At 42.7% G+C, this 27544-nt stretch overlaps 1 protein-coding gene across 5 annotated transcripts in view; it reads left to right on the top strand.

The window, feature by feature from the left end:
• PTPRG (protein tyrosine phosphatase receptor type G) overlaps positions 1-27544 on the top strand; it is a 751060-nt gene that overhangs the window by 567208 nt on the left and 156308 nt on the right. For all 5 annotated transcript variants that reach the window (XM_070455761.1, XM_070455762.1, XM_070455760.1 and 2 more), the window contains one exon: positions 10521-10587. In XM_070455761.1, coding sequence (XP_070311862.1) covers positions 10521-10587 — 67 coding nt within the window. The remainder of the gene's footprint in view (positions 1-10520; positions 10588-27544) is intronic.

Genomic DNA, 27544 nt, shown 5'->3' with positions numbered 1-27544 from the left:
CTGGGTCTACCAACCTAGCTTCCAAAACTCTGTGCTTAGTCACAGCACTAGTGTTAGAAACCCAAGTTGCTGTTTCGGGTAAGTTCATGACATTCAACTCCAGGAGAGGTATTTGCATTGTTTTTAAGGAGTGACTTATTCTCAGGCTATTGTCAACAGCTGTTTGTATAAAATAAGCTTCATCCTGGTTAAATGTTACCTGCACTTACCCCACTGGGGCCATTTTTTCCAGCTGAGATACTGGAAGAATTCAAAAATCCTGAAGTACTGTTGCTTAAATAAGTAGACTACATGCTCTGTGAGGAAGTCGTATTATTTTCTCAAAGGAGAGAAAGTTGGCCCAGTGAGGCAGTGATTGCTGGAAACAAACTTTCTGTTTTTCCCTTTTGTTCTGCTACAAATGGCACGTTTTATCAATCAAGGCCTGCTGGGAAGGATTTTTGTCTTTACTTTTTGCAGTTTAATTTTATCTTCTGCTGAACTCAGGTGCATTTTAAATACAAAGCCCAAACTGTTCAGTTACTATCCATCTGTGTCCTCCTTGAGATGGGGCTGCTTTTATTGAGAGATATCACTTACTTAGAGGGAATTTCTTTAATTTATGGATTTGAAGACATTTGTCCACTTAAATAATCTTTTTGTATTCCCCACCAAAATGTTGTTTAGCGAAGGCTCTTTAATCAGACACTCTGACAGCTTTAACAATGTCTGCTGAAAGCAGTTTTCACCGGTTTATTGGTGGATGAAGCGGGATGTTTAGAACAGTTCAGGGGTTGATTTTAGAGGATCATGACAAGGAACAGGCACCTTAGAGTCACAGACATCAAAGCCCTCCCGTGGGCATGTGGTTTGGAAGAAATGCCCTTTGAGGTATTGCTTGGGAGAGTGGATTGCTACTTAATCAATCTTCAGAGACTACACTATAGGAGCAATCATTCAGTGCTCCAAACAAAGCAGAAAGTAGAAATACCCCCTCCAAAAGAAAAAAAGGCATCGGGATGTGTAATTAGTTTGCACTTGGCTTGCTTGCCATGACTTAGAAACAGCAGCTGCTCACACCCATGCATTTCACTGTGCACCTTGCCCAGGAACAGATTTCATCAAGAAGGCATTAGGTTTTGTGTTGCCACTTACTGGTTTTCTATGTTTGTTTAAACAAGATAGCTACTGAAAACTGTTCACTCACAATGTGTTATCAATGACTATTGACACTGTTTAAGAATTGCTGATTATTATTTTTTTTTACCACATTTTCCTGGTTAGAACTTAGATTCTAAACATATTGCTTCCCCTTAAACTCTAGAGCTGTGATGTAACATAGCAGCTTAGGTCTGAAAGGGATAAGGGTTTACTCAGAAGGGTGGGAGCTGCATTTTAATTGTTGGTGCAGAGTGAGGACAGTGACGAAGTGTGGATTCTATGAGGAATCCTGGGTGCTCATCCCATCTATGTGAGTTTGAGCTAAACTCTCAGCTCTGAAAGGATAAACATCATGATTTGTCCAGTATCATATCCCAGTGCCTTGTTCTTGACATGTGTGTATCTACTGCTATATCACAAATTACTAGAAGCTTAGAGGCTAAACCAACACACATTTGCCATCTCACAGTCTCTGTGAGCCTTCTGCTTCATGGTTTCTCAGAAGCCTGCAATCAGGGTGTCAGCCGGGCAGGTGTTTCATCTGAAAGTTCAGCTGGGGAAGGATCCATTCCATTCTCACTTGGGTTGTTGGCAGAATTCGGTTCTTCCAGGGCTGTTTTCCTGAGGACGTCGGTTGCCTGCAGTTGCTTGCCACACCTGCCCCTCTAGCATGGTTGTGTTCTTCACAGCTGAGTAGGGACTGGTGACAGTCTGCTAGCGAGATGGAGGTTAGAATCCCTTGTTGCCTGATCATAGAAATGACTTCCCTTTGCTTTTGCCTCATTCTACTGTTGTAAAATACAGTAAGACCCCTACAGTGTTCAAAGATGCAAACATGCCACTGTCTGTCAGCTGTCATACTGTAGTGTTGTAATTTTCAAGGTATTGTACTGTAAGATTGAGGCTTTTCTGGTGGTTCAGTGGTAAAGAATCTGCCTGCTAATGTAGGAGATGCAGGTTCGATCCTGGGGTTGGGAAGACCCCCTGGAGAAGGAAATGGCAACCTACTCTTCTATTCTTACCTGAAGGATCTCATGGATAGAGGAGCCTGATAGGAGAGCATCCATGGTGTCAGAAAGAGTCAAACACGACTTAGCCTCTAAAGAGCAACTACAACTGTAAGATTAAAGACATTTTCTTTACTTTTGTGTTTGTTATGTATTGTTTGTAAAGTATTATGAAACTATTACAGTTCGGTACTATATAGCTGATGGTGTTAGTTGCGTACCTAGGCTAACTTTGTTGGACTTACAAACAAATTGGATTTGAAAACACACTCTCGGAAGAGAACTAGCTTGTATATATGGGGGACTTCCTGTAGGCCACTAGATCAGCCTGGCCTCAGAGAGTGGAGACTTCTAGGGTCTGAGTACCTGGAGTGGGGATCATTGGGAGATTCGTTTAGAGTCAGCCTGTCACAGCATACAACAGGCACTCAATGCGTGTGTGTTGAGTAAATGATCATAAGAGGTGGGTTCTGATGATTTGAGCTAAAGAGATCCTATCATTTCCCCTCTCCCCCACCCTGCCATCACATACTTAGCTATAAGATGAGCAAGGTTTGTTTTAATAATTTATATATGATACCAGTGTGATATTTATATAGCCTTCCCCCATCCTTCACAATGCCATTCGGATCTTTGGTTACTGGACTTAAAGTTTATCCAAAATGATGACCTGACCTATTCCTAAGGAGGAATCTCTTCAAGGAAAGGGTCATATGCTTTGCCTCCTTATGTTTTTCTTGCTGCATATGTGGTGGGGATTTAAAACAGTCCCCACATCCTGCTTCCTGGATTCTGAGTCTTTTGTAAATGGACTGCCCTGAGCAGCTTTTTGCTTCAAGGGAATGGAAAACCAGGGATGAGAGTTCACATTTAATGTGTTTTAGTTGAAGTCACTTGCTACATGTGGAGACAGTCGGCTCTGCTTTCTCCCCAAGCCTCTGATATTGTTGGAGCTTTTCAGTGCATGGCAGGATTATGAGCAAGAGAAAGTCAACATTGTCCAACATTGCGATACCAAATCAAGAGAAACTTGCAGGCAAGGCACTGAATCTGAAATAAGCTTCTCTTGCCCCAGGCTTCTCAATTTTTTTTTGTTTTGTTTATTTAATTTCAAAGGTCATGAGAACATCTGTGTGAAACAGTAGCTTAAGACTCTGGGTCATACTTTGCTGGCTTGGAATTTCTCTTTTGCTTCTTCCCGGTACAACAGCAGCCTTTACATTGAGAAGGCTGGCAGGGGTAGGACAGGCAGGCTCAGGGACACCCCCCAGCCCCGCCACCCCCACTATCTTCTTGGCTCTGAAACACAATGCATTAAAAAGACAAAGAAGGACAAAAATCACCATGTGGGCCCCTGTGGAAGTCCCATTTGCCAGGTGCCCCTGTCTGCCCACTCCTTCCCTTTCTTCTGCTTTGGCTTTGAAACCGAGTGTTGAGTGAGTCCACAGCTAGAGGAAATGGCACTGCAGACCGAGCCCAGGGCAGTTTGATTCTCATGAAAATGAGAAATCGCCTATATTGACAGTAGGCATGCTTGCTGCTGGCAAGATCTGCCGTCGTGCAGATTCGCTCCTGGGCCTCCCTGTCACCCTGCCGGGTTGGCTTTTCCAGTAATAGACTCCTCCAAGCCAAGTCTGACAATTAAGTGGTAAACCCTCTGGTGAGCTGGGGAGGTGGGAACAGAGGGATAGAGAGTGGTCAGTTTAAGCAGACCAAGAGCTTTAAATTTATTTAATCTGTAGCCTTCTCTGGCCATGCACCTCAATTCTCTGGAGATGAATAAGTTGTGAATTGACTAGTCTCCATGAATATTATGAATTAACAGGAAGTAAGCATGTGTCCATGCTCAAGGGCCACTGGAAGTGAGGAGGGTGAATTTTATTAGCATTTATAATTGTGTTGCTTTTTCATATTAATCCTTTCGCCTGGCTGAGGAGTTAGGAATTTTCTCATCTGCTGATGGAAACCAGTCCCAGGAGTGTGTCCTGTCACGTGCTGGAAAATAGATGATGATACGGGGCCGTGACCTTTCCCTCTGACAGGAAGTCTTCCTTCTCTGGTGAGACACCTCTGTGGTGTTTTGCATATCTATTAGATTAGGCTTAACTATGATTCTGGAAATTTTTGATTTGAAGTTAATCCGAGCCTCCTGCTCAGGAATTCTTACTTGGTTACTTGCCACTACTTGATCAGGAGACTAAAGTCATTCATTTCAGAAGTCCTGCAGCCTTTCAGAACTCTTCTTCATCAGCCATGACTCCTTCTGGGTTGTGTCTCTGTTTTCTCCTTGACTTTATTCTATGGCAGTGTGGGGTGCCAGATGCACTTGAATACCTCTGATTCCACTTTTTGCAATCCCACTGCATCAGTGACAGTCCAGAGAGAATCAGAGAGAGTAGAAAATGTTATTGTGATGTCAAAAGGGAAAAAGAAATTTCTACCTTAGAAACTGAGAGTATAGGGTGTACAAGAAGAAAAGCCATATTTGTATTAAAAAGGAGAGTCAAGCAAACAGTGATGTTTTCAATATAGATCAGTGTTACATAGATCAGTATAGTTCAATATAGATCAGCATTGTTTCAACAGTGTTAGTAGTTTTATGCTCTTATCTTCTTGAATGTGGATATATTCTGAAATTATTGACAAGCATTTAATTTATTAATGGCTTCCTTATTGACTTAGATGGTCAAGAACCTGCCTGCAATGTCAGAGACCCGGGTTTGATCCCTGGGTCGGTAAGATCCCCTGGAAAAGGGAATGGCAACCCACTCTAGTATTCCTGCCTGGATTATCCCATGGACAGAGGAGCCGGGTGGGCTGCAGTTCATGGGGTTGCAAAAGAGTTGGATACAACTCTTTATTAATAAAGGAATATGGTCAGTGCTCTGTCTCTGGATAAGGCTTAACTTGGAATGCAGTTTTGTAAAAATAGCCAAGTTATAAATTTTTTTTGTCAGGAACATCTTAAGAACAACTTGAACTCTGGTGAGTGGTACCCAAGGTGCTGGAGTCAGAATGGAAGAAGCTGTAGCATCCTTGCTGTGTGGCTCTTGAAGTGATAGTTGTGGGTGAAGAGAAGAATCAGAGCTGAAATCTGATCACCTGAGAAATGCCTGCCCTTTTCTTGATAAACGCTTTAGGTTCTGAATTCACAGTTACCTGCTAACCATCATTGTGGATGGATCATCACTGCTGCAATTCAGGAAGGACATGCAGAGCCTCCGGGCCTGCTGTTTGTCACTTGCCCCCATAGCCGTGGTTAATGGTGTAGCCTTTCGCCCTCAGCAGGCATAAATCCCTTTTCCCACGTGAGGGTATTGGCTGGATATGACGTTTATAGGACTAACGGAGCAGCTGGTGATGTCGGATTCAAGGCAGCTAGGTTGTCTTGGCCATCCTATTCAGCAGATGGCCAGGACTTGATAGATTGAAGATTATTAGGATCCAAGTCAAGGGCCACATGGCACAGTGGATGGAAAAAGTAAATGGCAGCTCATCTCCGAATGCAGACACACTCAGTCTGGCAGGGCCTCTCTACTTCCATGTCGTTTTGCTTCCAGCAGGAATAAATGCATGTCTGCCTATAGAGCCTAGATTATAGAGAGACATCTCTGGAGATTATCAGTAACTTGGTTACTTAATTGACAGCTGGCTGAATCCTTACAGCTGTAATTTAGAAAGAAAATTTTATGAAGTTTAGGCATCATCCGTGTTTATGTAAATTTGCCCTTTTGCCCAAACCTACATGTCATGGTTTCCTGGATTGCTGATATCCCTATGTCTTCTGGTTATATCCAAAGATATAACTTAAAAGCTTTAATTCAGAGCCCTCTGCTGCTTCTGCATGCTGTCCTCTTGAAGATGACTAAAAGCAGCCATGAAAGCTGCTCCGAATTGGGAGTGCCCGAAGCTGCGTTTTGCAACGAGAGCAGCGAAGGACTACCCTCAGGGAAAGCCGTGTCCATTCCAGGCTCATTTGGGCAGTTGCTGCCTTCTCCATATTACCACATAACTTCTTTGACTCTGAAGTGGAAGGAAGCAAATTTCAAAAGCCAGGAAAACTCCTTGTGTGGTTTTAGCGGGAGCGGCATATTACGAAATGGAGTGGATGTCAAATTTGCATCTTTTGAAAATTGAACTCAAGGAGGTATTATTGCTTTTAGATCCAAGTGCATTAAGAAGTCTCAGGGATAAGATGGCTGGTGTTTGACCTTCATTTACATTTGAGTGTTTGGGTCAGGTTGTTACCCAGTCCTGTGCAGCCCATATGGAATGTTGCATTTGGACTCAGCATTATACCCCAAGCTTCATACTTTGCTTTCTCATAACTTGATGAGATTGGGGATTTCCCTGGTGATCTGGTAGCTAAGACTCTGAGCTCCTAATCAGGAGGCCTGGTTCGATTCCTGATCAAGAAACTAGATCCCACATGTTCCAAGTGAAAGATCCTGCCTGCCACAGCTAAGACCTGGTGCAACCAAATAAATACATAAAATTTAAAAAAATTTAAATTTATCATTAAAAAAAAAAAAAAAACCATGAGATTGTATCCCCATATCACAGATGAAGGCACTGAAGCTCTAAGATTTCCATCTTCCCCCATCCCTTAGCCTCCTCTATCCTGGGCAGAGATCAGAAGTCACCTTGTACACCTTCTCTGTAGGCATATTTCAGAGCTGCCCAAATTGCTTAGTTAATGTCTCTGAGGTTTTTTTAAGTGGCACATTGCTTGAAGCAGTGAGTGGAAGAGATTATTTCAAGTTAGTCTTATGCCTTCTTGGAACAAACCCACTTATTAATATGTTGTTAAGATTCTAATCCCGATTTTTAAATCCAAGACATGAACTGGAAAGTAGGTTCCGTATTATTAGTAAGTTATTTTGACCAGCCAGTAATCTTCCTTTTTCTCCCTCTTTCTGTCCGTCTTCTAAACCTCAACCATATACACCAGCAATAGAAGCTGTGTAGGTAAATGGACATTGCAGAAGGCTTTTCATTTTCAGGATTGCTTAGAATCTAGAGTCTGGCTCTTGAGCCTGAATGAGACCAGCCTTGAGTAATCAAAGACAGAGATGATAGAGTCAGAAGCAATCAGAAATTGAAGGCGGATTAGGGTGCCAGGTAATTTTCTTTTTTCATGGGCTACAACATTATTGGTGGATGTAAGTCACAAGGAATTAGAACACTTTCTCTCTCTGAACTTTCACATCATCTGATAAGCCTAAATGCATTAAAGGGTTCCCCTCATTACAGAACACACCCCTATTATTGGGATCAAAAATCAGAGTATCCAGGGGAGTTTCTTGGTGGTCCAGTGGTTAAGACCCCACGCTTCCAGCGCAGAGTGCACAGGGTCCATCTATGGTTAGGGCACCAAGATCCCACATTCTGCAGGGTGTGGCCAAAAAATAGGAAAGAAAATCAGAGTATCTGTTAAATGTTGCCACAGTGAAAGAAGGGTAACACCATTTTGTAGCAGCTCATAAGTTGATTAAGTTGATTGTAAATGTTGTGTCTTGTGATGTGAGATCTCATTGAGAAACCATCCAGACAAGCCATAAATAAGCAAAGTGTATTAATTAAGAAAATGGTTAAAAAAAAAAGAAAATGGTTGATATTACAGCCTGTCCCCCATCTTCCACCTCTGTACACAGTCATGAAACTGAGGTAAATGTTGCTCTTCAGTAAATGATCCCAATTAGTTCATTGGTGCTTCTGGTCAAGGCCAACTTGGCTGGTCTTTGCAGACTGCAGTTGGTCCTTCTAAGGCTGGATGGTCTCAAATAGACTTACTCTCCTGTCTGGTCATTGGCCTTGGTCTAGGATGGCTTCAGCTGAGACTGCTTGTGTCCACTCCTGTGGTCTCTTGTCCTCTCTTGTAGCTAGCCTGGCATTCTTCACCTGGTGGTTTCCATATTTCAAAGATTAACAAGACAGTATAAACCCTTGCACCTGACAGCCTCTCTCTGCATCGTGTCTGCTGTTGTCTTTTTGGCCAAAGCAAATGTGGTCTTGCCCAGTTTCAAAGAGTAGAGAAATCGATCTGCACTCTTGATGAGAGGAGTAGAAAATTACCTTTCCAAAGTGTGTGTGACAGGGAAGTCAGGAGTTGGTGGCCATTTGCCATTTCCCATATACATTAGAATAACTTTAAGTAGTTGAACCGGCATTAACATGTTCAGCAGCCTGAATCTGGATAAGGGAGAGGGGGGACCATGTTTTTGTCTGTAACTTCAATTTGATAAGGGGTGTTTGTCTGGAGTCTTGCTTTATTCTATCACTCTTAAAGTTTGGCTATTCACTGATAGACTCTCTTATCTTGCATTCTTGAATTGTATTTCCATTTTGGTTAAATTTTAAAATTTTTGATTAGTCTATGCTGTGGTGCAGATATGATTTTTTCCCCATTGTGTGGTGTTCTGTGGATGTTTGCCTTTCAGGAATGTTTTGTTCTACAACCGGTGTATTAAACCCCTGGTTTGAGCTTCCCCTCAGGCTCTTTTGGAAGTACACTCATGACAGCTTCTGGATTTCTACCATTGTGCTCTGATACAGAGATCCCTTTTTTTTATACTTGTAGTCTTTTTGATGTAGTGCCAAATTCCACCTCATTTTATTAGTCTATAAACATAGCCCCATACACAGTGACAACTGTGTTTGAATTTAGTCATAACTCAGGGCTCCAGACATTAATATGTAATCACTGTTAACTCAGAGCATCCATTCTGTGTTTCTGTCTGAACTTAATGCGTGGTTGGAATCATGGGCTAGTTAATTCCTTGCATTTTTCTGAGTGTTACTGGATGTTTAGCAGCAGCCCTGCCTCTGCCCCCTTGATGCTCATAGCCCCACCCCCGCCGCCCTTACTCATAACAACCAACATTGTCTGCAGACATGACTACATGTCTCCTGGGTGGAGATGGGGAGTGGGAGATAGGTAAAAATGCCTCCAGTTGAGCCACTGCTGAGGCGGAAGAGAGAAGGGCATTGCGAAGTATGACTTCTTATTAGAGAGCAAACTAGGATTGGCAACCAGACAAGGAGAATTGCAAGGGAGGAAGAGGTGCACTCATTTTTTCAGTTACCTTAAAATTTAACCTACGGCGGCCCCGGATTCCCCTGGACTAACCAGGAAACATCAAGTTGGATCTTGCTACATGTTGAAAGGTTCATCAATATCTCAACTTCATTATGTTAGAAGTGGCTTAAATGTAAATAGCATCCCTGAAACAAAAAGAAGTTTCAGGAGATACACTGGTCATAGATAATGGATTTGGAGAAACTCAGTTGGAAGAAGTTCAATATACACAAAAGCAGGGAAAATCATATCATGGCCCTTCTGATTCTCATGCCCTAAGATCCTAAATGTGATTAATGGCCAGTCCTGATGCGTGTGTGCCCTGCTCGCTTCCCCTGCTCCCCATTGCTGAATTCCTTGGAAGCACAAATCATTTCATTTGTTGCTATTTCAATATGTGTCTCAAAAAAAGAACTTAAAAACCAAAATTATAACATGCTGGTTAAATTTTAATCTTCTGGAAAAGAGAATATTGAGAGTTATACTGAGCAGTATCAAAAGTGAGGGGGAAAGTATGTGAGTCCGGATCAAAGAAGCTTGACATTTGAGGGGATTAAAAACTCCAGGAGGAGGAGAAGGGGTGTTCCCTGGTGGTTTAATGGTTAGCATTGGCGCTTCCACTGCTGTGGCCTGCATTTAGTCCCTGATCTGGAAACTGAAATATCCAGCAAACTGTACAACATGGCCAAATTTTAAAAAAGAAAGAAAGAAAAAAAAAAGGTTAAAAAAGTAAGCTCCAGTGGGGAATCAAGGTTGGAGACATTGTCTCTTTGAGCTCCTTTCCTCACTGTTTCCGCTGCCTGAGTGACTCTTAGAAATGCCTCTTTGAGCATAAGTTAAGGCACATGGGACTGGGATCAAGAAAAGGAGAGAAGGCTGGCAGGGAACAAATCCATTTTCAAAAAAGAAGAGAAAAATCACAAAAAGGTATTGAAATATTCGGTCAATGATGGATTGCTCTCTGATGACTTTCAATGAATTTTTAGCCAGTTGTGGTCTACTTTTAATAAAACAAAGCAAGGGGAAAGTCAGCTTGTTTTTTAAGATCTTGCTGGGACAACAGTGTTTCTCTCCTGTTCTGATGTATTCTGAGAAGTTTCTCTCTTTTGATTTAGCCCTCCTCACTTGATTTTATGATGTCATAAATCTCCCGTGTTTGGTGAGAGGCATGGTGTATGTGAGATCCAGGCAGCTTGCTCGATAGCATCCCCCCCCTTCTCTTTAGAAGATTAAATTGAGACCCTTGTGTCTGATGCCAGAACAGATTTAACCAGTCATGTTTCCTTTCCATATAGGTCAGTCCACGGGACAATTCCGCACTGGATCCTATTATCCACGGGTTGAAGGGCGTCGTCCATCATGGTAAGGCAGCTGCGCACACTTCCCTTTGGCTGGGGTGGGGAGGGCTAAGGTCTCCACCTGAAGGAGTGGGTTATCTTGCAGAGGACGGAGCATGACACCCATTCCTCATGCCCTGATGGTGAAGGGCATGAGAGCCATTATTTGATGGGTAAAGAGCACACCCATTTATTACCTGCAAATGGATCTGGGTTAACAGTAAGCCATTTGTTTCTCTTCAGGTACCACTCAGAATGCATATGTTATAAATCAGAACCTCTTAAGAGGTACCATTCATACACACTGAACCTGCCACCTGCCTCATAGCTATCCTAAATTGATTCCCTTTTCAAGTAACTTTTCATTTATGAATTTCTTGATTTGCCTCTGAGATTTTGGGGAATAAGTTTAAGTAACTCTGACAAGTCATTAAGCTTTGCTGCATGTGAACAAGTACCATCAGCTACTGGAATGGAAAATGCTGGGCCGTGTTCTGTGCAGTAGACATGTCTTATCCTTAAGCATAAAACTGGGAGGGAAAGTAAGATAGATGGGTTCTGTCTTACCCAACCTTTTTTTATTGGAGGAATTTCCCTGCAACTTTATTATTGGCAATGCATCATTACCTATGACATCAGGATCGTCTAATTTCAAAAGTACCCTGTCATGGGGAGGTGTGGAGTCGAGATGTAATGTAATGATTTGCAAAGTTTTAATAATCTAATTAGAATTCCAAAGACATTGACAGAAGTAGCATTAGTAACCATAATAAATCTCCCCTTCACCTCCGTGGCTGTGATAAAACATCTTCACACCTTTCTGGGAGGGTGTCTCTCCACATTAGCCAACTCTGCCGAGCTTAACAAACATCTGACCAGCTTTCTCTCAGGTAAACAAAACCAGTTTTCAATATTCAGTGGAAGCAAGTAGGATTTGGGATTAATTCTTCTGCTCTTAGAACTGTTCAATCGTACAGCAGGTAGCAAGAATAAACCTAGTAAATGTAGAAAAGTAGGATGAGTTGAAAACACCCCATTGAGGTCTTCACTGTAGGAAATTTCCATTGCTTCTCCATTTCTGAAGAAATCTCCTCACACTAACCTGGGAAGTAGGTGGTATGGACAGTTCCCTTAGGGAGCAAAACACTTTTGCCAACTCTTAGGCTATCTGCCCCTTGAGACTTGATGTTGATAACAGTATAGGAGGAGATTTGCATTGTACTCTGAACAGTTTCAAAAATGCACAGGATGTTGGTGTCACGGGCAACATGCTGTGTTCTCTGAGCTGTTTCTCAGAGGATGCCCTGGAAATCTCCATTGATGAAACAGCTTCTTGAAATTCCAGCCCATTGTGTAGATGATGAGTTTGGGGGGGTTCAAATGTACTGAATGATGGACAGGCGTTCCTTCCCCCTGGCTCTTCTTCTTGTTATAATGCAGTCACCCCACAAAGAACTCTAGAATCTTTGAAACAGGGACCTCTTCTTCAGCCTAAAAGGAAGTGCTCCATCAGCTGTGGCACTTGAATGGGTCTGTGTCACCTGTCACTGGTTCCACCATGATCAGTGAAGGAGATTCCATATGTTGGAGAGAAGCAGTAGGCTTCGTTTAGCCCCCAAGTCCCCAGATCTCAGCAAACGCACTGCATTGTGATCCTTTGGTTCATGAGCTGCAGGCTGGCATGATGGTGTTATCCTTTGTCATTCTCCACAATTACCCTCTAAGAGGCTGTTATGTGTAGGAATGTGGTACCTCTTCTGGCAGGGATGCCCATGATGTGGTTTCAACTCTGCCTCCTAATTGAAAAGTCAGAGGAGACCTGCGAAAAATAGCTGCAAAGGAAGTTCACTACTACTACTTTTTTTTTTTAAAGTTTTAGAAGTCAGCATTCATGTCAGTGTAACTCAGAAGTCATTATCCCCTGGAGGGGTGGACAGATTTCTTCTTTGACACACAAGGGAATGTGTTTCTTTTGTCTCTTAAAATCTGGAAATGCTCTTTTTTAACTTTTTGTATTGGGGTACAGCCGATTAACAATGCTGTGATAGTTTCAGGTGAGCAGCTAAAGGACTCAGCCGTACATATACATATATCTATTCTTCCCCAAATCTGTTTATTAATCATTGATATTTAACAGGAAGGCTTGAGCATTCCTATTTGTGAGTATGTTTGGTTCAGCTTTAGTCTTCTGATCAAAGTCTGCTCTTGGTTTGGGCACATGTGGCTGGCGTAGCGCTAGGGCTTCCTTGAATTATTCATCATGCCCTGTTGTGGAACTCGGATCAAGGTTTCTAATGTCTGGCTTTTATCCTGATTATGTTAAGTAACATATATTGCAAAGGGCACCCAGACGTGTGCCAAGCTGAGGTGAGGAACCGCAAAGTCACTTCTGCGAATGGAGGGACCTAGCCCGGGAGGGAGTCCCAGCCATTCTGGGAGAGGATGCCTTCCATGTTCCAGCACAGGTCTCATCAGGGCCTTGTGGTGGGGGGAGAGTGTGGGCTTTGGAGCCGGACTGGCCTTGGTGGGGACCTCGGCTTTTCCACTTCCTGGCTGGATCAACAGCTGCCTCTTGAGCCCCTCTGAGTAAGTTGACTTGTTTATTCTGCAGAAGTGTTGCATGCCCACTCAGTCTGATCACTGGACTGATGCACTGGTGAAGACGGACACAGGTCAGCCCTCAGGGACCCAGGAGAAGGTGAATGCCACCCCCTCCCCCTATTCTGCCCAGAGTGTCACCCCTTCCAGTCCTTGCATCTGCTGTTTCTGTTTCCTCTGCCAGAGAAGTTCAATTCAGAACCCAGGTGTCTTCCTCTAATTATTTCCGGTCTTGGTTCAGATCTTGCTTCCTCAGACAATTCTTCCTGTATCCTACCCAACTCCCCATTGGCTCCCTACTCCCATCATTCCTTGTCATCTCATCTTAGGTGTCTTTCTTTGAAGCTCTTAAAGGTGTCTGAATTAGCGTTGTTTATTTACTCCTGTGTGAGTGTGCTCAGTCGTGTCCGACTCATGGCGACCCCGAGACTGTAAGCCCCCAGGCACCTCTGTCCGTGGGATTTCCCAGGCAAGAGTACTGGAGTGGGTTGCCATGCCCTCCTCCAGGGCATCTTCTTCACCCAGGGGTCGAACCGTCATCTCTTGTACCTCCTGCATTGGCAGGTAGGTTTTTTACCACTGAGCCACCAGGGAAGCCCATTTACCCTGTATTATCTCCTAAAGTGTAAGCTTCACGGGAGCAGAACCCATGTGTATTTAACATCCTCAGGAATGGTAGCCAAAAGAGTGACTCAAGTGAAGATGCAAATAGGTGAAAAACATCAAAATATAAAATTGGGGAAAAAAAAAAAAGAGGAGGAACTAAAGGCTGCATAGGCTTTGCTTTCATTGAGAAGAAAAAGAAGTAGGATAATATCTTGGAAACTTGGATTTTGCCCTCTGTTCCTGGGTGTGGCTGACTCACATTTTGATAACTCCCATCACTTCTGTCATTCTTCCAAAAGAGAAGAAACATCTGAAATTGCTTTTTTTAAAAAAATAAAAAAGCTTCTCTTGGAACTAGAAGTGTTTTGAGTTGAAGGTCCTATGAGGGATTTGAATGCTCTGTTAATGTGATGAGACATAAATAATCATGCCCTTCACAGAGTGTCTGGCTTGGGAACGATGATAGAGACCTGCACAAAGAAGAAATCAATACGGATTTCTGTTCCAGTTCACCATTGTCTTTTATCTCCTCAGCTCTGGGAGTCTTAATCTTAGAATGTTAATTTCTCGTTAAGTGAATTTTTTTTTTAATAGGAAAACTCTTACCTATTCCTCCAGCTGAAATAGCAATGAGGAATTTGGTTGCACTAGCCAACCACTGGCCTGTGGTCACTGGTGTCCCCTGTGAAGCAGATGCCAAGATTGATTTCAAGGGCAGGCCATGTTTTGGTAGGAAGGGACTGCCTGGAAAGGATAAAGAGGAGAGGGAGCGGGAGTGGGTGGGGAGAGCATTAGAACCCCAACACAGGTCTGACACCTCCAAAGAGAGGGAAGCTCAGAGGACTGGCTGAAAGCATCTCTGAGGAAGTTTCGGCTGGGCCCTCGGAGGACCCCAAAGATAAGGCTGCCCGTAAGAAGAGTCCTCTGTGCAGGAGTGACCCCGCCTTACCTGATGTGGTCACTGACTAGAACATCCTAACATGACCGGTCTCCCTGGAGGCACAGCGGCTGACAAGCCTCCTCACAGCAGCTTGTCTCTAGAAGGAAGATCTTAGGGCTTCTCCCGTGACTGGTCCAGCCGTTCACATTTTCCTTCCAAAGACGTTTTCCTGATCACCTTGCCAAAAGGTTGATGACTTGTGCCTCTCACTTTTCAAATGTGCAGAGCTTCTTACAGGCGCTGCTTGCTCCTTTTGTGCGCACTTATTAAGCACCTACAAGTACACCATGAAGCCACGCATAGAGAGCACAGCTGAGTTTATAGGCAGTCAGGAGAGACCAAGGTTAAATATGTAATTACAGACTTTACTCAGACTTGGGATTACGGAGCAGGCATCTCAGACAAAATGACCCCTGAGACCTAAAGAGTTCATAAACATTGTCCAGGCAGAGAAGGGAGCCTAAGGTTTCAAGCAGCACCAGCATAGAGGTGGCATGTTTGAGACTCTGAGCTCTGAGACCTGGCTTTTCTCATGCTGGGGAGAGAAACCTGGAAACCTCTTGGCAGCGGAAAGTGCGCTGTCTTAAGGGTTCATTTTTCTATGTAAATTGTGATTTTTACAAACTTGAGAGGCGTGAAGAAATAGAATGAAGAGAGGTGATTTGCCATTGATTCTGGTCCTGTCTATCCCTTGAGCCACAGATTGAAGCACTAAACTGTATCTAATCAGAGAATTTATTTACACTACCACTAGCATCTGCTGGAAAGGAAAGAAATTGTGAATCATATTCACTGCACTGACTCAGTCATTCACAATGCTTTTTGTATGTAAGAACCAGGACTTGTGAGCAGCCACACCTGATAGAAATAATTGGTTTCAAAGAAGTTAGTCTGAATTCTAATTTTTTCAAAACCCATTAAAAAAAATTGAATTGGTATAAAACCCTGAATTAGTATAAAAACATACCAATTCCCTTATAAGTAGTTTATACCCAATTGACCAGTGCTAAGAAATAGACACTGTATAATCTTTCAGTGAAAAGGGATGTTTTATTTTTCTTTCAATTTTCAGATTGTCTTTCTATTCTTTATTATAATATCTACCCAAAGAAAATCCAGCAGACTCGACATACACCTAGTCTAGAATGCTGTCGGGCATCGGAAGACAAACCATTCCCTCCTGTCAATTATCTAAGAAAGATTTGGGTTTTTTGGTTTGTTTTGGAAGGAACTTTGATAGTAGTGATAGTTTGATTGTTGACCTTTAACTTTTTTTTTTTAATTTGGTGTTTTTTGACATTCATTTTTATTTACTTATGTATTTGGCTGTGCCGTGTCTTAGTTGAGGCATGCAGGATCTTTAGTTGTGACATGCAGGACCTTAGTTGTGGCATGTGGGATCTAGTTCCCTGACCAGGAACTGAACGTTACATTGGGAGTGCAGACTCTTAGCCACTGCACCAGCAGGGAAGTCCTGAGCTTTGACAGTCTATTTCTCTTTTGTCATCCCCTTGCTCTTTGTGATTTCTTCTTCCACTGAATGTACTACTGTAATGAGCAGGAAGGTATCGACCTCATTCACAGGAAACATAAGGAAGACAGTTAGAAATTGCCTCAGCCATCAGGCACAATGAGATGGCTCTTCTCTCTGTCTTCCCTTCCTGCACACTTCTGAGAAAGTTATCAGTGAAAGCGCACATACATTATCACCTGAGAATGCCTTTCTAGTGGTGTCACACAATGAGGCTCCTACAGGCTTTTCTTGTTAAAACTCAGCACAGCGGAAGTTGAGTCTATGAAAGATCAAAACTTTCTTTGCAGAACGCCTCCCCTAACTGACTAGTTTATTCACTGGGCTCACTTAGAGGGTATTTTTTACTCGTCTTCTCTCCTACTCTGGGATACTCATCATCCACTCACCAGGTCTATGGATGAAGTCCAAGAATAGCTAGACTCAATCTAGGCACCTCGCAGAAAGGGAAGTGATGACATAAATTCTGCAAATCTATGTGACTGCCAGCCAAGGGTTTTCATTCAGTGGTGAGATCTGGTGTGTTCTGCATATCTGTTCTATTCTCCATATCCTACCTGCGAGGATTGAGGTGTCCATGATCGACCCTAACCTGGAAGAGACTCCAGTCCTGAAACAATCTTAATTCCTTCTAAAGTGGTGGGTAGGCTGTCTTGTCAGCTGCCACTGCCACAGATAGACTATTTTAAAAAAAACTAGCCCTGAGCACAGCACTGTTGACATTCTAGGACAGGTACTGTGGGGACTGCAGATGGTGCAGCCTTTCTAAAGGCTGTGTAGCCTTCCCCTCTGAGCCAGCAATTCCGCATGTATGTATGTACCCAAGAGAAATGGCCACAGAAGCATTTGTACACAGGAGCTTTGTTTATAATGGTCCCCAAGTGGAAACAGCCCAGATGTCCTCCAAGAGGAGCCTAGATATACAAGGTTTGGTCTATTCATAATGAGGGAATAGTCTACAGCAATGTAAAATGATGAACTTGATTCACACAAAAATGAAAGAGCATGTGCTGCATGGTTCTATTTATGTAAAGTTCAAACATAGACAAAACTAATCTTGGTAATAAGAGGCAGAATAATGGGGTTAAAGCATACATATATTAAATGAGAAAGGACCCAAAGAAATCTCCCAGGCAGTAACAGTATTATAGATCTGGGAAATGATTAGATGTCATAAGTATAGTATAAACATTTACCATGCTGTCCCCTTAGATTCGTGCATTTGACCATTTGCAAACTAAAGAATAGCACATGTGTATTATGTTAATTTCTCAAAGATACTACATTCACAAAGATCAAAAATAATCTGGCACCATGCTCCAGGTAGTCAAATATTAAAAATCCTTACCATATCAAGTGTTGGCAAGGATATGAATGCCAGCAATTCTCAGGTCTCCTGGAAATGGTTTGGCAGTGTCTAGTCGAATTAATTCAGTAGTTGCACTGCTGTATATGTCCCCTAGAAAATCTCAGATGAAAGCACACCATGAGCTGTGTATGAGAATGTGGCATTCATTGTTTTTCCTGACTGCCAAAACCCAGAAGTGCCCCTGATGCCTGTTGTTAGCAAGCTGGATAAATACAATGAAGTGTGGTCATACAACGAAACAATTCACCCCAGTGGAAAAAAAAAAAAAAGGTAGGGGTGGGGAACCAGAAACCAACACAACATTGTAAAGCAGTTTTCTACCAATTAAAAAATAAAACTTTTTTAAAAAGAAAGGGAAGACCTATTCTGTTGTTTAGGAGTGCACATGTAGGTGGTAAAAGTATAAGAAAAGCAAATAGTGATTATTTAAAAGTAAAGGGTGGTGGTTACTTTCTGGGGTGGGGAAGGAGAATGGTGAGGACCTGACCCTGGGAAGGGGTGGCAGGTCTCTTCATGTTCAGAGTGGTGGTCAGTCCAGGGTTCACTTTAGGATTATTGGTCAGCAGGACATTTATGTCTGTGCTCCTGTCTGCATGTGTGTTAAAGTTCACCATCAGAGAAGACACTGATGAGCATTAGAAAGTCAGAGATGCAGACAGTGCTTTCTTCTGGGACATATCAAGTACCAAGTGGCCTCACAGCAAACAAACAGCGTTTTTGTTTTTACAAACTTTTTATCATAAATACCCCTGACACGTAGTTTGTTCTCTCTACAAATTGATTGCAAGACCCAGGAAAGAACTGTGGCTATCTCGGGGTTGTATCATTGAGTGATGACTTTGGAAGCCAATAGTTCCTTGTGGAATTCAGAAAAAATAAATCAGAAACCAAGGGGATGGGGTGGCAGGTGACAGGTTTGAAAGCAGAGACTCCTCACTGCTAATGTGCTGGTACATGCTGGCTCTGCACCAGGTCAGGGTGTGTGATTTGCCCTGCAGCCATCACTAAATCCTCTAGAAGCCTTCGGAGATTCAACTCTCATGTTCCCCATTACCTAGAAAGGCAAGGAAAGCAGGCAGTACCTGGGTGACCTGAACCAAGGTCTTCGTGACTTCAGACTGCCTATTGTTACTCCCAGGCCAGCTCCTGCTCTGTTCTTGGCCAGGGTTACCATTTGCATCTTTTAGTTGATTGAAGCCCATCATATAGACTTGTTGAAGGGGCAAGTGAAGAAATACTTGAGGACCATATTTTCATCATCACTCCAACACCATTTTGATTATCCTTGAAGCAAAGAGCTTAGCCTGAACTTTCTGTCCAAGACTTAATGGCTGAATCTCCTGAAAATATCTTCCATGGACTTTGGAAGAAGACATCCTAGCACAAGGAACATTGGTAGCAAAGTATACTAGTTGGAAATGGCTGTCTGTGTTATTATAATCCAGCAGCAAAGAGATGGAGGAGAGATGAATTGATATGATTTGAGGGGTTCTTGCCTGTTTTGTATAAGTGAACTTTAAACCCCTTCGATCATAGTGTCCATCCATCAAATGCTTAATAAGTGCTAGTTTGGGTATTGAGGGCAAAATGATCAACTAGATGTCCTCTGCCTTGGGAAAAATTTTAATCTCATGAGGATTTTTTTTTTTTTTTTTTTGGTTCTTGCCATTCTTGTTGTTGAAGGTCAAAGAGATTATTATTTGACTGCAGAGTCATCTCATGTGTTCACATGACTATAGTTGGCACTTTGAAGTTGGTTCTCTTTGTCCCTGAGGTTTTACCTGGGGGCATGATGATTATGAAAGTATCTGCCTCGTATTAATGATAAATGCTTTAAGACAGGGAAAGGACTGAGAAGGGTGCCTGGCATGTGTCCACTGTCCTTGAAATCAGAGGTCAGGAAATACAATCTGTGGGCCAGATTTGGCCCACTGCCTTGTTTTCATAAGTAAAGTTTTATTGGAACACAGCCACACCCATTCATTTACTTACTGTCTGTGACTAGGGCTTCCTTGGTGGCTCAAGACAATAAAAGAGTCTACGTGCAGTGCGGGAGACCCAGGTTCAATCCCTGGGTCTGGAAGATCCCCAGAAGGGAATAGAAACTCACTCCAGTATCCTTGCCTGGAGAATCCCATGGACAGAGGAGCCTGGCGAGCTACATACAGTTCATGAGGTCACAAAGAGTCTGACGCAAATGAAACTAACACTTTAATGAGACTGCTTTTACACTATAATGGCAGAGTTTGTTATTATAACAGAGAGACTCTTTGGCCTGCAAAGCGTTAAATATTTACTTACTCGCTGGTTCTTTACAGAAAAACATTGTCAACCCTGCCTTGTCTAAATGGTAGCTGTAGCTATTCTAGGTCTACTAATAGTGTTGCTTCATGCAGCGGTATGTCCTTTACTTACCATTTGATACACTCTACAGAGATGGGCTTCAGTTTAGATTTTGCCCAAATTGCTACATCATCCAAATATATTTCAGTGGAATTAAAGAGGGTTCTGTTTTAATGTTAACCTTCAAGAAAGAAATCATTCAAATTTTCTCCCTCTTGAACGGAAAAACCAGTACTCTATTATTTACAGGCCACTGATAGTTTTGAACATCTTAACACGCGACAAAATTTCCCCTTTGAAGTTTATGTTTCCAGCATCTAATTACATGGAACTTTCCTGAAGTGTGCTATAAATACGCAGCACCCTGCTCTGGACTAATTGGCTCACGTCTGTTGTGGATCCGGGAAGGGCAGATGCTTATCTGAACCTTCTTTGATCTCAAAATCTTCTAGAAACAGGCCCACTTAAGCCATTTCCACAGTTTCCTGGATTTAGGCGTGTCAGAACCACCACCATAGATGTGGGCTACTTCCATGTCTTGTCTTAGCCAAAGCCAGGAAATGGGATGCTGTGGGCTTTGATCACTGGTAACGCTGTTAACCATCACTGAGACAGAAAAGGCCTTCAGAAGTGATTCCTTTTAGGTTAGATTTGAATTTGGAGGCTCCTTCTCATTTAACCAGGCTTGTTTACCAATATGTTGTCACGAGAATAGGATTGCGGGAGCCCAGGGAAATGCCCTTCTCCTGGTTGTTTCACTGGGGTGTGGAGAGCAGAGAGACAGTTTTACAGTGTCTCCATTGTGTCCTGTAGAAACACTTAGTAAAGTGCTTGGGGCTCCCTGGGGTGACTTTGCTACCCTAGTCTGTGCAGGTCACCTTGGTATAGTAGAAGCAGGGTCATGTCATGGCCAAGAGCAGACGCTCTGGGTTTGAGTTTCAGTTCCACTTTTGACTAGTTTTACAACCTGCACAAATCACTTCATCTCTTTGTGTTTAAATTTTCTTAACTGTGTAAAGTGGTAATAGTAACACCACTTACTGGTTTGTCTCACGGAGCCAATGACTTACTGTACATACTTGTGCCTGGTACATGGTCAGCACCCAGCATCAGCGGTTACCACTGCCCTCCCCTACCCCAAGCGACAAGTTACTGTTGTTACTCGGGGTTTTTTTTTTAATTAATTAATTTATTTTTAATTTGTCTGCACTGGGTCCTAGCTGCAGCAGTTGGGATTTTGATCTTCATTGCAGCATGCAGGATACTTAGTTGCAGCAGGTGAACTCTTATTTGCTGCATGTGGGACCTAGTTCCCTGACCAGGGATGGAACCTGGGCCCCCTGCATTGGGAGTCTGGAGTCTTGGGCTCTGGGCCATTGGGGAAGTCCCAGTTGTTACTTGTTGATGTGGGTATGGTGGAGGCCATGAGGTGACAGGAAATGATTGTGGATCTCTGAGCTCCGCCCCATCACCACCTGGCTATTGAAATAGAATGTGTGTTGCTTGACTTAGTTGGGTCTTTCAAAAATAAAATTAAGTGATGGAGAAAATGGTCACAAGGCTGATTCAGGATAGCCGGTCCCCTTGAGGTCAGGGCATAGGGGAGTGGACCAGGGGCCAGAAAGAGGCTGAAAGAAATGGGAACCTTTTCTCTGTTAACCTCTTGCTGTGTGCTGAGCTCTGCCTGGATGTTTTAAACATAGAGTGTCCTTTAATCTCGACAGTAGCCCAGGGAGATATGAATTCTGAATCCATGGTACAGATAGGTAAACTGAGCCTCATAGAGCTGTCTCATTTGTCCCAGCTCATGGCAGTGGAACAGTGATTTGAACCCATCTGTATTAGACTCAGATTCATTCTGCCGGACCAATTTTTGTTTCCATCCTTGCCTGTCTTCCTAATTATTGTCAAAATCACTTAACTCTGGGTTTCTGCCTAGGTTTCTCCTCTGTGAATTAGGTCGTTGACTGAGTGTCTAAAAGAATATACACACCATGTCAGTTATGGCCACCGGAACCATGTCAGGGAGAGAAGCAGCCAGTGAAACTGTTCCCTGGTAACACTGGGTCTTTGTCACTATATAACTCTATATAATCTCAATGCCATGTTCATTTTAATTGTTGATGGGACTCTGAGCTCTTTGTGTAGTTTCCCTTTGGAAATGTTAATGTCAGCATATACTTCACTCAAACACCAATCCTTAAATCCAAATATCACATTTGGCCATCTGAAGCTGCCAATAAACTCAAGGAGGTTAGATGTCTTTGAACCTGGGTAAAGTGGCTGTTACCTTGGAGGGCCACCCTAGGTCCTTGAATTCAGGAGTCTGATTATCAGGTGAGCACCCTCCTGCGCAAGCTGCCCTTGCTCAGACCCTGCAGTGAGATGCCTTCATGGGAGCCGCTCAGATTTTCTCAGGGCACGCCCGTGGTGAAGGCCGAGGGGCGTGTGTTAAAGTCTCTGCCCGCCCGGCGGAGGCTGTTTCAGAGGCAGAGAGAGGCTCCACAAGCCTGTGTCAACATGTAGTTTGCTCCATTTATGCTTGAACAGGATCACTTGTCCCCATCCCTTCTAAGCACTCTGCCCTTCACACAGGAGCAAGTGTCAGCAGCCTTTCTTGGTAAAAGGATTGATGGCAAAATTGTTTGGGGTCTGCCGGCCATCCGCTGTGAGCTGCAACAAGTCAGCTGCCCAGCTTCAGCCTGAAAGCAGCCAGAGACAATGGCATGGCTGTGTTCCAGTCACACTTTATTTACAGAAGCAGGTACCAGACAGGGTTTGGCTTCGGGGCACGGTTTCCCTGCTTCTGGATTGGAGCTCCTTGGTGACTTGGTTTGATCAATGCTTTCAGCCATGGGTAATGGACCTTTTCTCTCAGGTGCTGTCCTGGGCCCTGGGGATACGATAAGGAGTCACAGTCTTGGTGTAATAGAGCTTCCAGTTTGCTTTAAAAAAAAAAAACAGCTACTGTTAACTAATTATACAAATTGTATAGCTATGACCATTGTTTAATTACCAACTTGTTGCCTTTATTAATGACTTCTGAAGTAATGATTCATCTTACGATTGATGGTGACACGAATATGAAGAAATCTAGGATTTATTGGTTATTTAAAATACACCAGCTGCTGTGTTTGTTCCTTCATTCTCTTTTCACAGTGATTGGGCATCTGCTCTGTTCTGGGCGGTGTTTTAGTTGCTGGATGTACAGGGTACCCAAAAAAGGTGAGGTGTTTTTCTCTTGTGGAATTATCCAACTCTTGAGAAGAGACCAACAGTAAATAAACACAGGAAGGAAAAGATAACGGAAAGGTGAGGAGGAAGGTGATGGTCAACAGGGAGAGGGTGGAGAGACATTGGGCTGCAGAGTTAGGTCTTGGAGGGCCTCATGGCGTGGTGAGAAGCTTGGATTTTACTGGAAATGAAATGAGAAGCCACTGGAGCATTCTGAGCTGGGCAGTGCCAGGAGTAGATTGGTGTCTACGAGGTTAAATGAGTTCTTCAGTCTTCAGAGAGATTTCTTCACCTGATCATGTTTGTATCTGCTGCAGGCAAGGTGCCTGGAGATACGGAATCAGGTATAGAAAGGGATACCCAGACTCCCTCACACTTCCCTCTGTGATCTTGGGTCACTCACCTTCCCTCTCCGGACCTCATTTTCTTTATTTGTACATGAAATAGAACTAGCGTCCTTTGAAACTCTGGAGAACCCCACAGTTCTCTGTGGTTCTTGGTCACTCCTCAGGGATCCCCTTGTTGTAACCTCAGTGTAGTACTTGTTCCTTAAAATCATGTCATGAAGCCTTGCTGAAGCTACACCTTGAAAATGGTCCAGCTTCACTTGGTTACCCCACCTTTGCCATTTTATCCTAATTTTTTTTTTCCATCCTCCTTACAGATGAGAGATGACATGTCTGATATCACCATCCAGTCAGATGGAGCAAGCTTCATTTCTTATATTTAGATCATGAAATGAATTCCTTGAGTCCCTCTGCCACCATCATAATTATAATGTAATGCTCTCTAACATCCGTGGGGGCTTCTAGGTGCCAAGCTCCTGAAATCCTGGAGTTCTGGCCTCAGGCTCTTTCTTCCCATTATGAGTTCCCATTTCTTGTTCCTGTTCGGCAGGCCCTCCTGTCACCAGCTTGTCTGACCCATCACCACTCCGACATCACACAGTTCACACATGCCTAGTCCAGGCTTTAGCCAGAGCTGCTGACTTCAGTTGAGTGTTTTGGCCTCTTCACAATTTTTAGTCAAATTCCAGGTTATCCTTAACCAGCAGCTGATTCCCCCCCGCCCCCCCTTGAGTTGTCAGATTCAGGCTCTTGAACTTTTCTTCCAGTTTTCCTTTTCTTCTCTTCATTTCATCACACACCACGCAGAACCCCTTTGCAGTGGCCTTTCTCTCTGCCCAGAATGTCCTCCCCAGGTAGCCACATGGTTCGTTTCCATCTTCAGGTTTTTCAGTCAGAGGCTTCCATCTCAAGGGGTCTGTGCTTAAAACCCCATTTTCAGAACAGTACTCAGAGAGTCACCTGATTGAGAAATGTCATTCAAATATAAGTAAGTTGTTGGCAGCTGAATTTGGTCTCAAACCCAGCCATGAATAGAGCAGTGGGGAAAAAAAAATGTTTTAGGCTGCGTGGAGAGGCAGTGCAAAGGCCCTGGGGTGGTGTGATCATGGACTAACCAGAGGTCCATGTGGCTCAGCCTAAGGGTCAGAAAGTAGCAGCGGATGAGGCTGCAGAAGGCAGAGCCCACTGACACAGCCCTCATGAAAACTGACTTCTCAGGTGTGATCAGCATTATTAAATATGCAGAATCTCAGTCCCCATTCCCAAGCCTACTGGCTCAGAATCTACAGGCTTCTACAATATAACAGGTGTCCCAGGTGATTTGCATGCACATTGATTCTAAGCAGCAGTATCATCAGTCCTCTCCCATTTAGCATCACCCAATCCCCAGTTTTTGTCCAGTGTCATTCTCTCTGTGCCTTTCCTTGTATGAAGCAGAAGGCCAGTCCTTCCCCAGTGATTTTGAGCTTTTAGGGGAAAATAAATAGCTTTTCCTTATAGAAAGTTTTGGGAAACACTGAAGAAACCAGTCCTTGGGCTAAACGTCGAAGTTTGGGCTTTCTCTTGTTTATTCATATACGTCCCTAGATTAGGTTGAGTTCTTGTTTTGAGGGTTTTCCTCCCTTTGACACCATCACATTCTGTCCATACTCTTTTTTACAATGCGACGTTCTGTTCATTGCAGTGTGTGCGTATGTTTTCAGTATAATTCCGTAGGTCTTGATTAGTGCATAGGTCTGCTCCCTGTGTTGATTGTTCATCATATTTTATAAAGGCTTTCTTTTTTCCTATATAACCAAAGCATTGAAAATATTAGGTTATTAACACACTGAAAAATGCAATCAATCAGATGATTATCATCTAATGTTTTAATGATCACATTTTTAATCCAATTATGCATGTTTGAGTCTTTCAAATTTTCTTTAATTAAAGATTGCCTCCTGGCACTGCTATCAGAAATAAGAAATTGAACAGAATTGAGCCAGATATAATTTAATGTTGAAAGGAAATGCAAGGATAACTGGGCCTCTCCGCATTTAATGGTTGACCATGACTTTAAAGTCCTCATACAAAATTTTCTAATTGATAAGAAAAATTTAATCATCTCCGGATATACTCTGTTTGCATTCAAATAAGGTATTTCTTTTTCTAAATAAACCTCCCCTAACTGATTATTCATATTGTCGTTCAAAATGCTTAAAAATGAAAGACAGAGTTGGGTGAAATGTAGACTACTTAATACAGTGTGTATTTAATAAAAAAGTCATACATTATTCATTTTTGCAATTTGAATAACTTTGAATTTAGCATCCCTGTTCCTCATCTTTTTCTTTGATGAACAATTAATTATTAAAATATAATATTGTCTGCATACAGCACTGGGATCCTTGAAAGTGGAATATGAGATTCATTCCTTTTCAATTCTTTTATCTAGTAATGCACAGTACCTGCTTATTATGGTATAATGGAATGAATGGTGGAATAAGCAGAGTGTTTCAAATATTTTTCTCAACTAGTTAAGTGTCTGGGACAGCAATGTTTCAAATTCAAATTACTAATTAGGGTAAAAGTTGGAGGCAGAGTGTCCTGATCTGGATGGCTTTAGAGTCACACTGCCCGTTTATAATAGGATTCATTTTAACAAGTACTTATCTGTGCTTATTCTGTGCTTTCCTAAGCTCTTAACTAATGTTGATTCATGTAATACATGATAAGATAAGCCTTCAGATGAGTCACTGTTATAATCCCATTTTACAGATGAGGAAACAGTTGCAGAAAGATTAAAGTAATTTGTCTTAGGTCAGGCCTTTAGGTAGACTAATTAGGTTTCAATTCCAGAGGCCTGGCTCTAGCAGTCCCTCCATTTACAAGATGTACATTTATTAAGATTTTCTTAGGGAGTGTAAATTTTTAGATGAAAAGTGCATTCTTCTTTATTTCCAATGGCTATACTCAGGAACTCTCGGTCTTGGGTCCAGCCAGTTAAGTGCCTTGTGGCTTTGGAGGGCTTTGTGGGCAGTGCTAGAAATACTGGGTACCATTTCTAAAGTTATTTCTAACAATTAAGCATTATGAGTGCCCCATCTTGCCAATGGAGCACTCCTATGGGATTGAGCAAAAAACAGAATTTTCAGAAATAGCAGTAATAATTAATGTTTGAGTTGAACTTAGAAAACTCAAAGGAAAAAGAAAACAACTTGGGAGTTAATTCTGTAATGTATGTTCATAGAAGAAACTCTCATTAATGGTGGAGGCCCCTGAACATGTAGCGTGGCCCACCCCCACTTCTTGCTGTGGCTCTAGGATGGCTTTCTAGCATTACCTCCGCTCCACCCTCCAGTACTTAGCTTAAAATCGGGAGTGCGCAAAATGCAACCCAATGACCAAATTGGTGTCACTGTTTTTGTGTGGCTCCTGAGCTAAGAATGAATGGGTTCTCATATGTGAACCTTAATTAAGCAAAACCTTATTCCTGCCTTCTCCCCAGTCCTAAAGAATTCCATTCTTCCCCTTAGCAGATGTATATTTTTTTAACCGTCCTCAGTTGTTGCTAGCATTTTGAACATCGTTAATAAAGTCGTGGAAATGTGTTTGTTATATAGCTACCTATATACCATCTTTGGTTTTGCCTCTTGGCCTGCAAAACCTAAAATATTACTGTCTGGCACCATCTCGGAAACATTTGCTAGTCCCTGGCTTAAAACACAAAGTAATCTCGGCTGCAAGCCACTGTGCTAATAAGAACGTCATGTTTGTTAGTCTGATTAATTGTCACTCCTGAGGGGTAAATAGCCTCAGTTTTCCCATTTTACAGATAAGGGAAGTAGCTCAGAGAGGTTAAGAAGTTTTCCTAAGGCCACACAGCTATTGAATTCTGAAGCTCATGCTAGAGCTTTGGCAAAGAAAACTGTAACCTACAGTGCTCAGACCGATGGAGACTATATCAGACATGCTGTACCTTTAAGGCACTAGTAATTCTGTTTAAAAAAAAAAAAAAGGAAAACACATGCAGAA

This window comes from Odocoileus virginianus, chromosome 26 (assembly GCF_023699985.2).
Source record: "Odocoileus virginianus isolate 20LAN1187 ecotype Illinois chromosome 26, Ovbor_1.2, whole genome shotgun sequence".
In the NCBI taxonomy this organism is placed as follows: domain Eukaryota; kingdom Metazoa; phylum Chordata; class Mammalia; order Artiodactyla; family Cervidae; genus Odocoileus; species Odocoileus virginianus.
The sequence above is the reverse complement of the archived record's forward strand: the minus strand, read 5'-3'. Positions and strand labels throughout refer to the sequence as shown.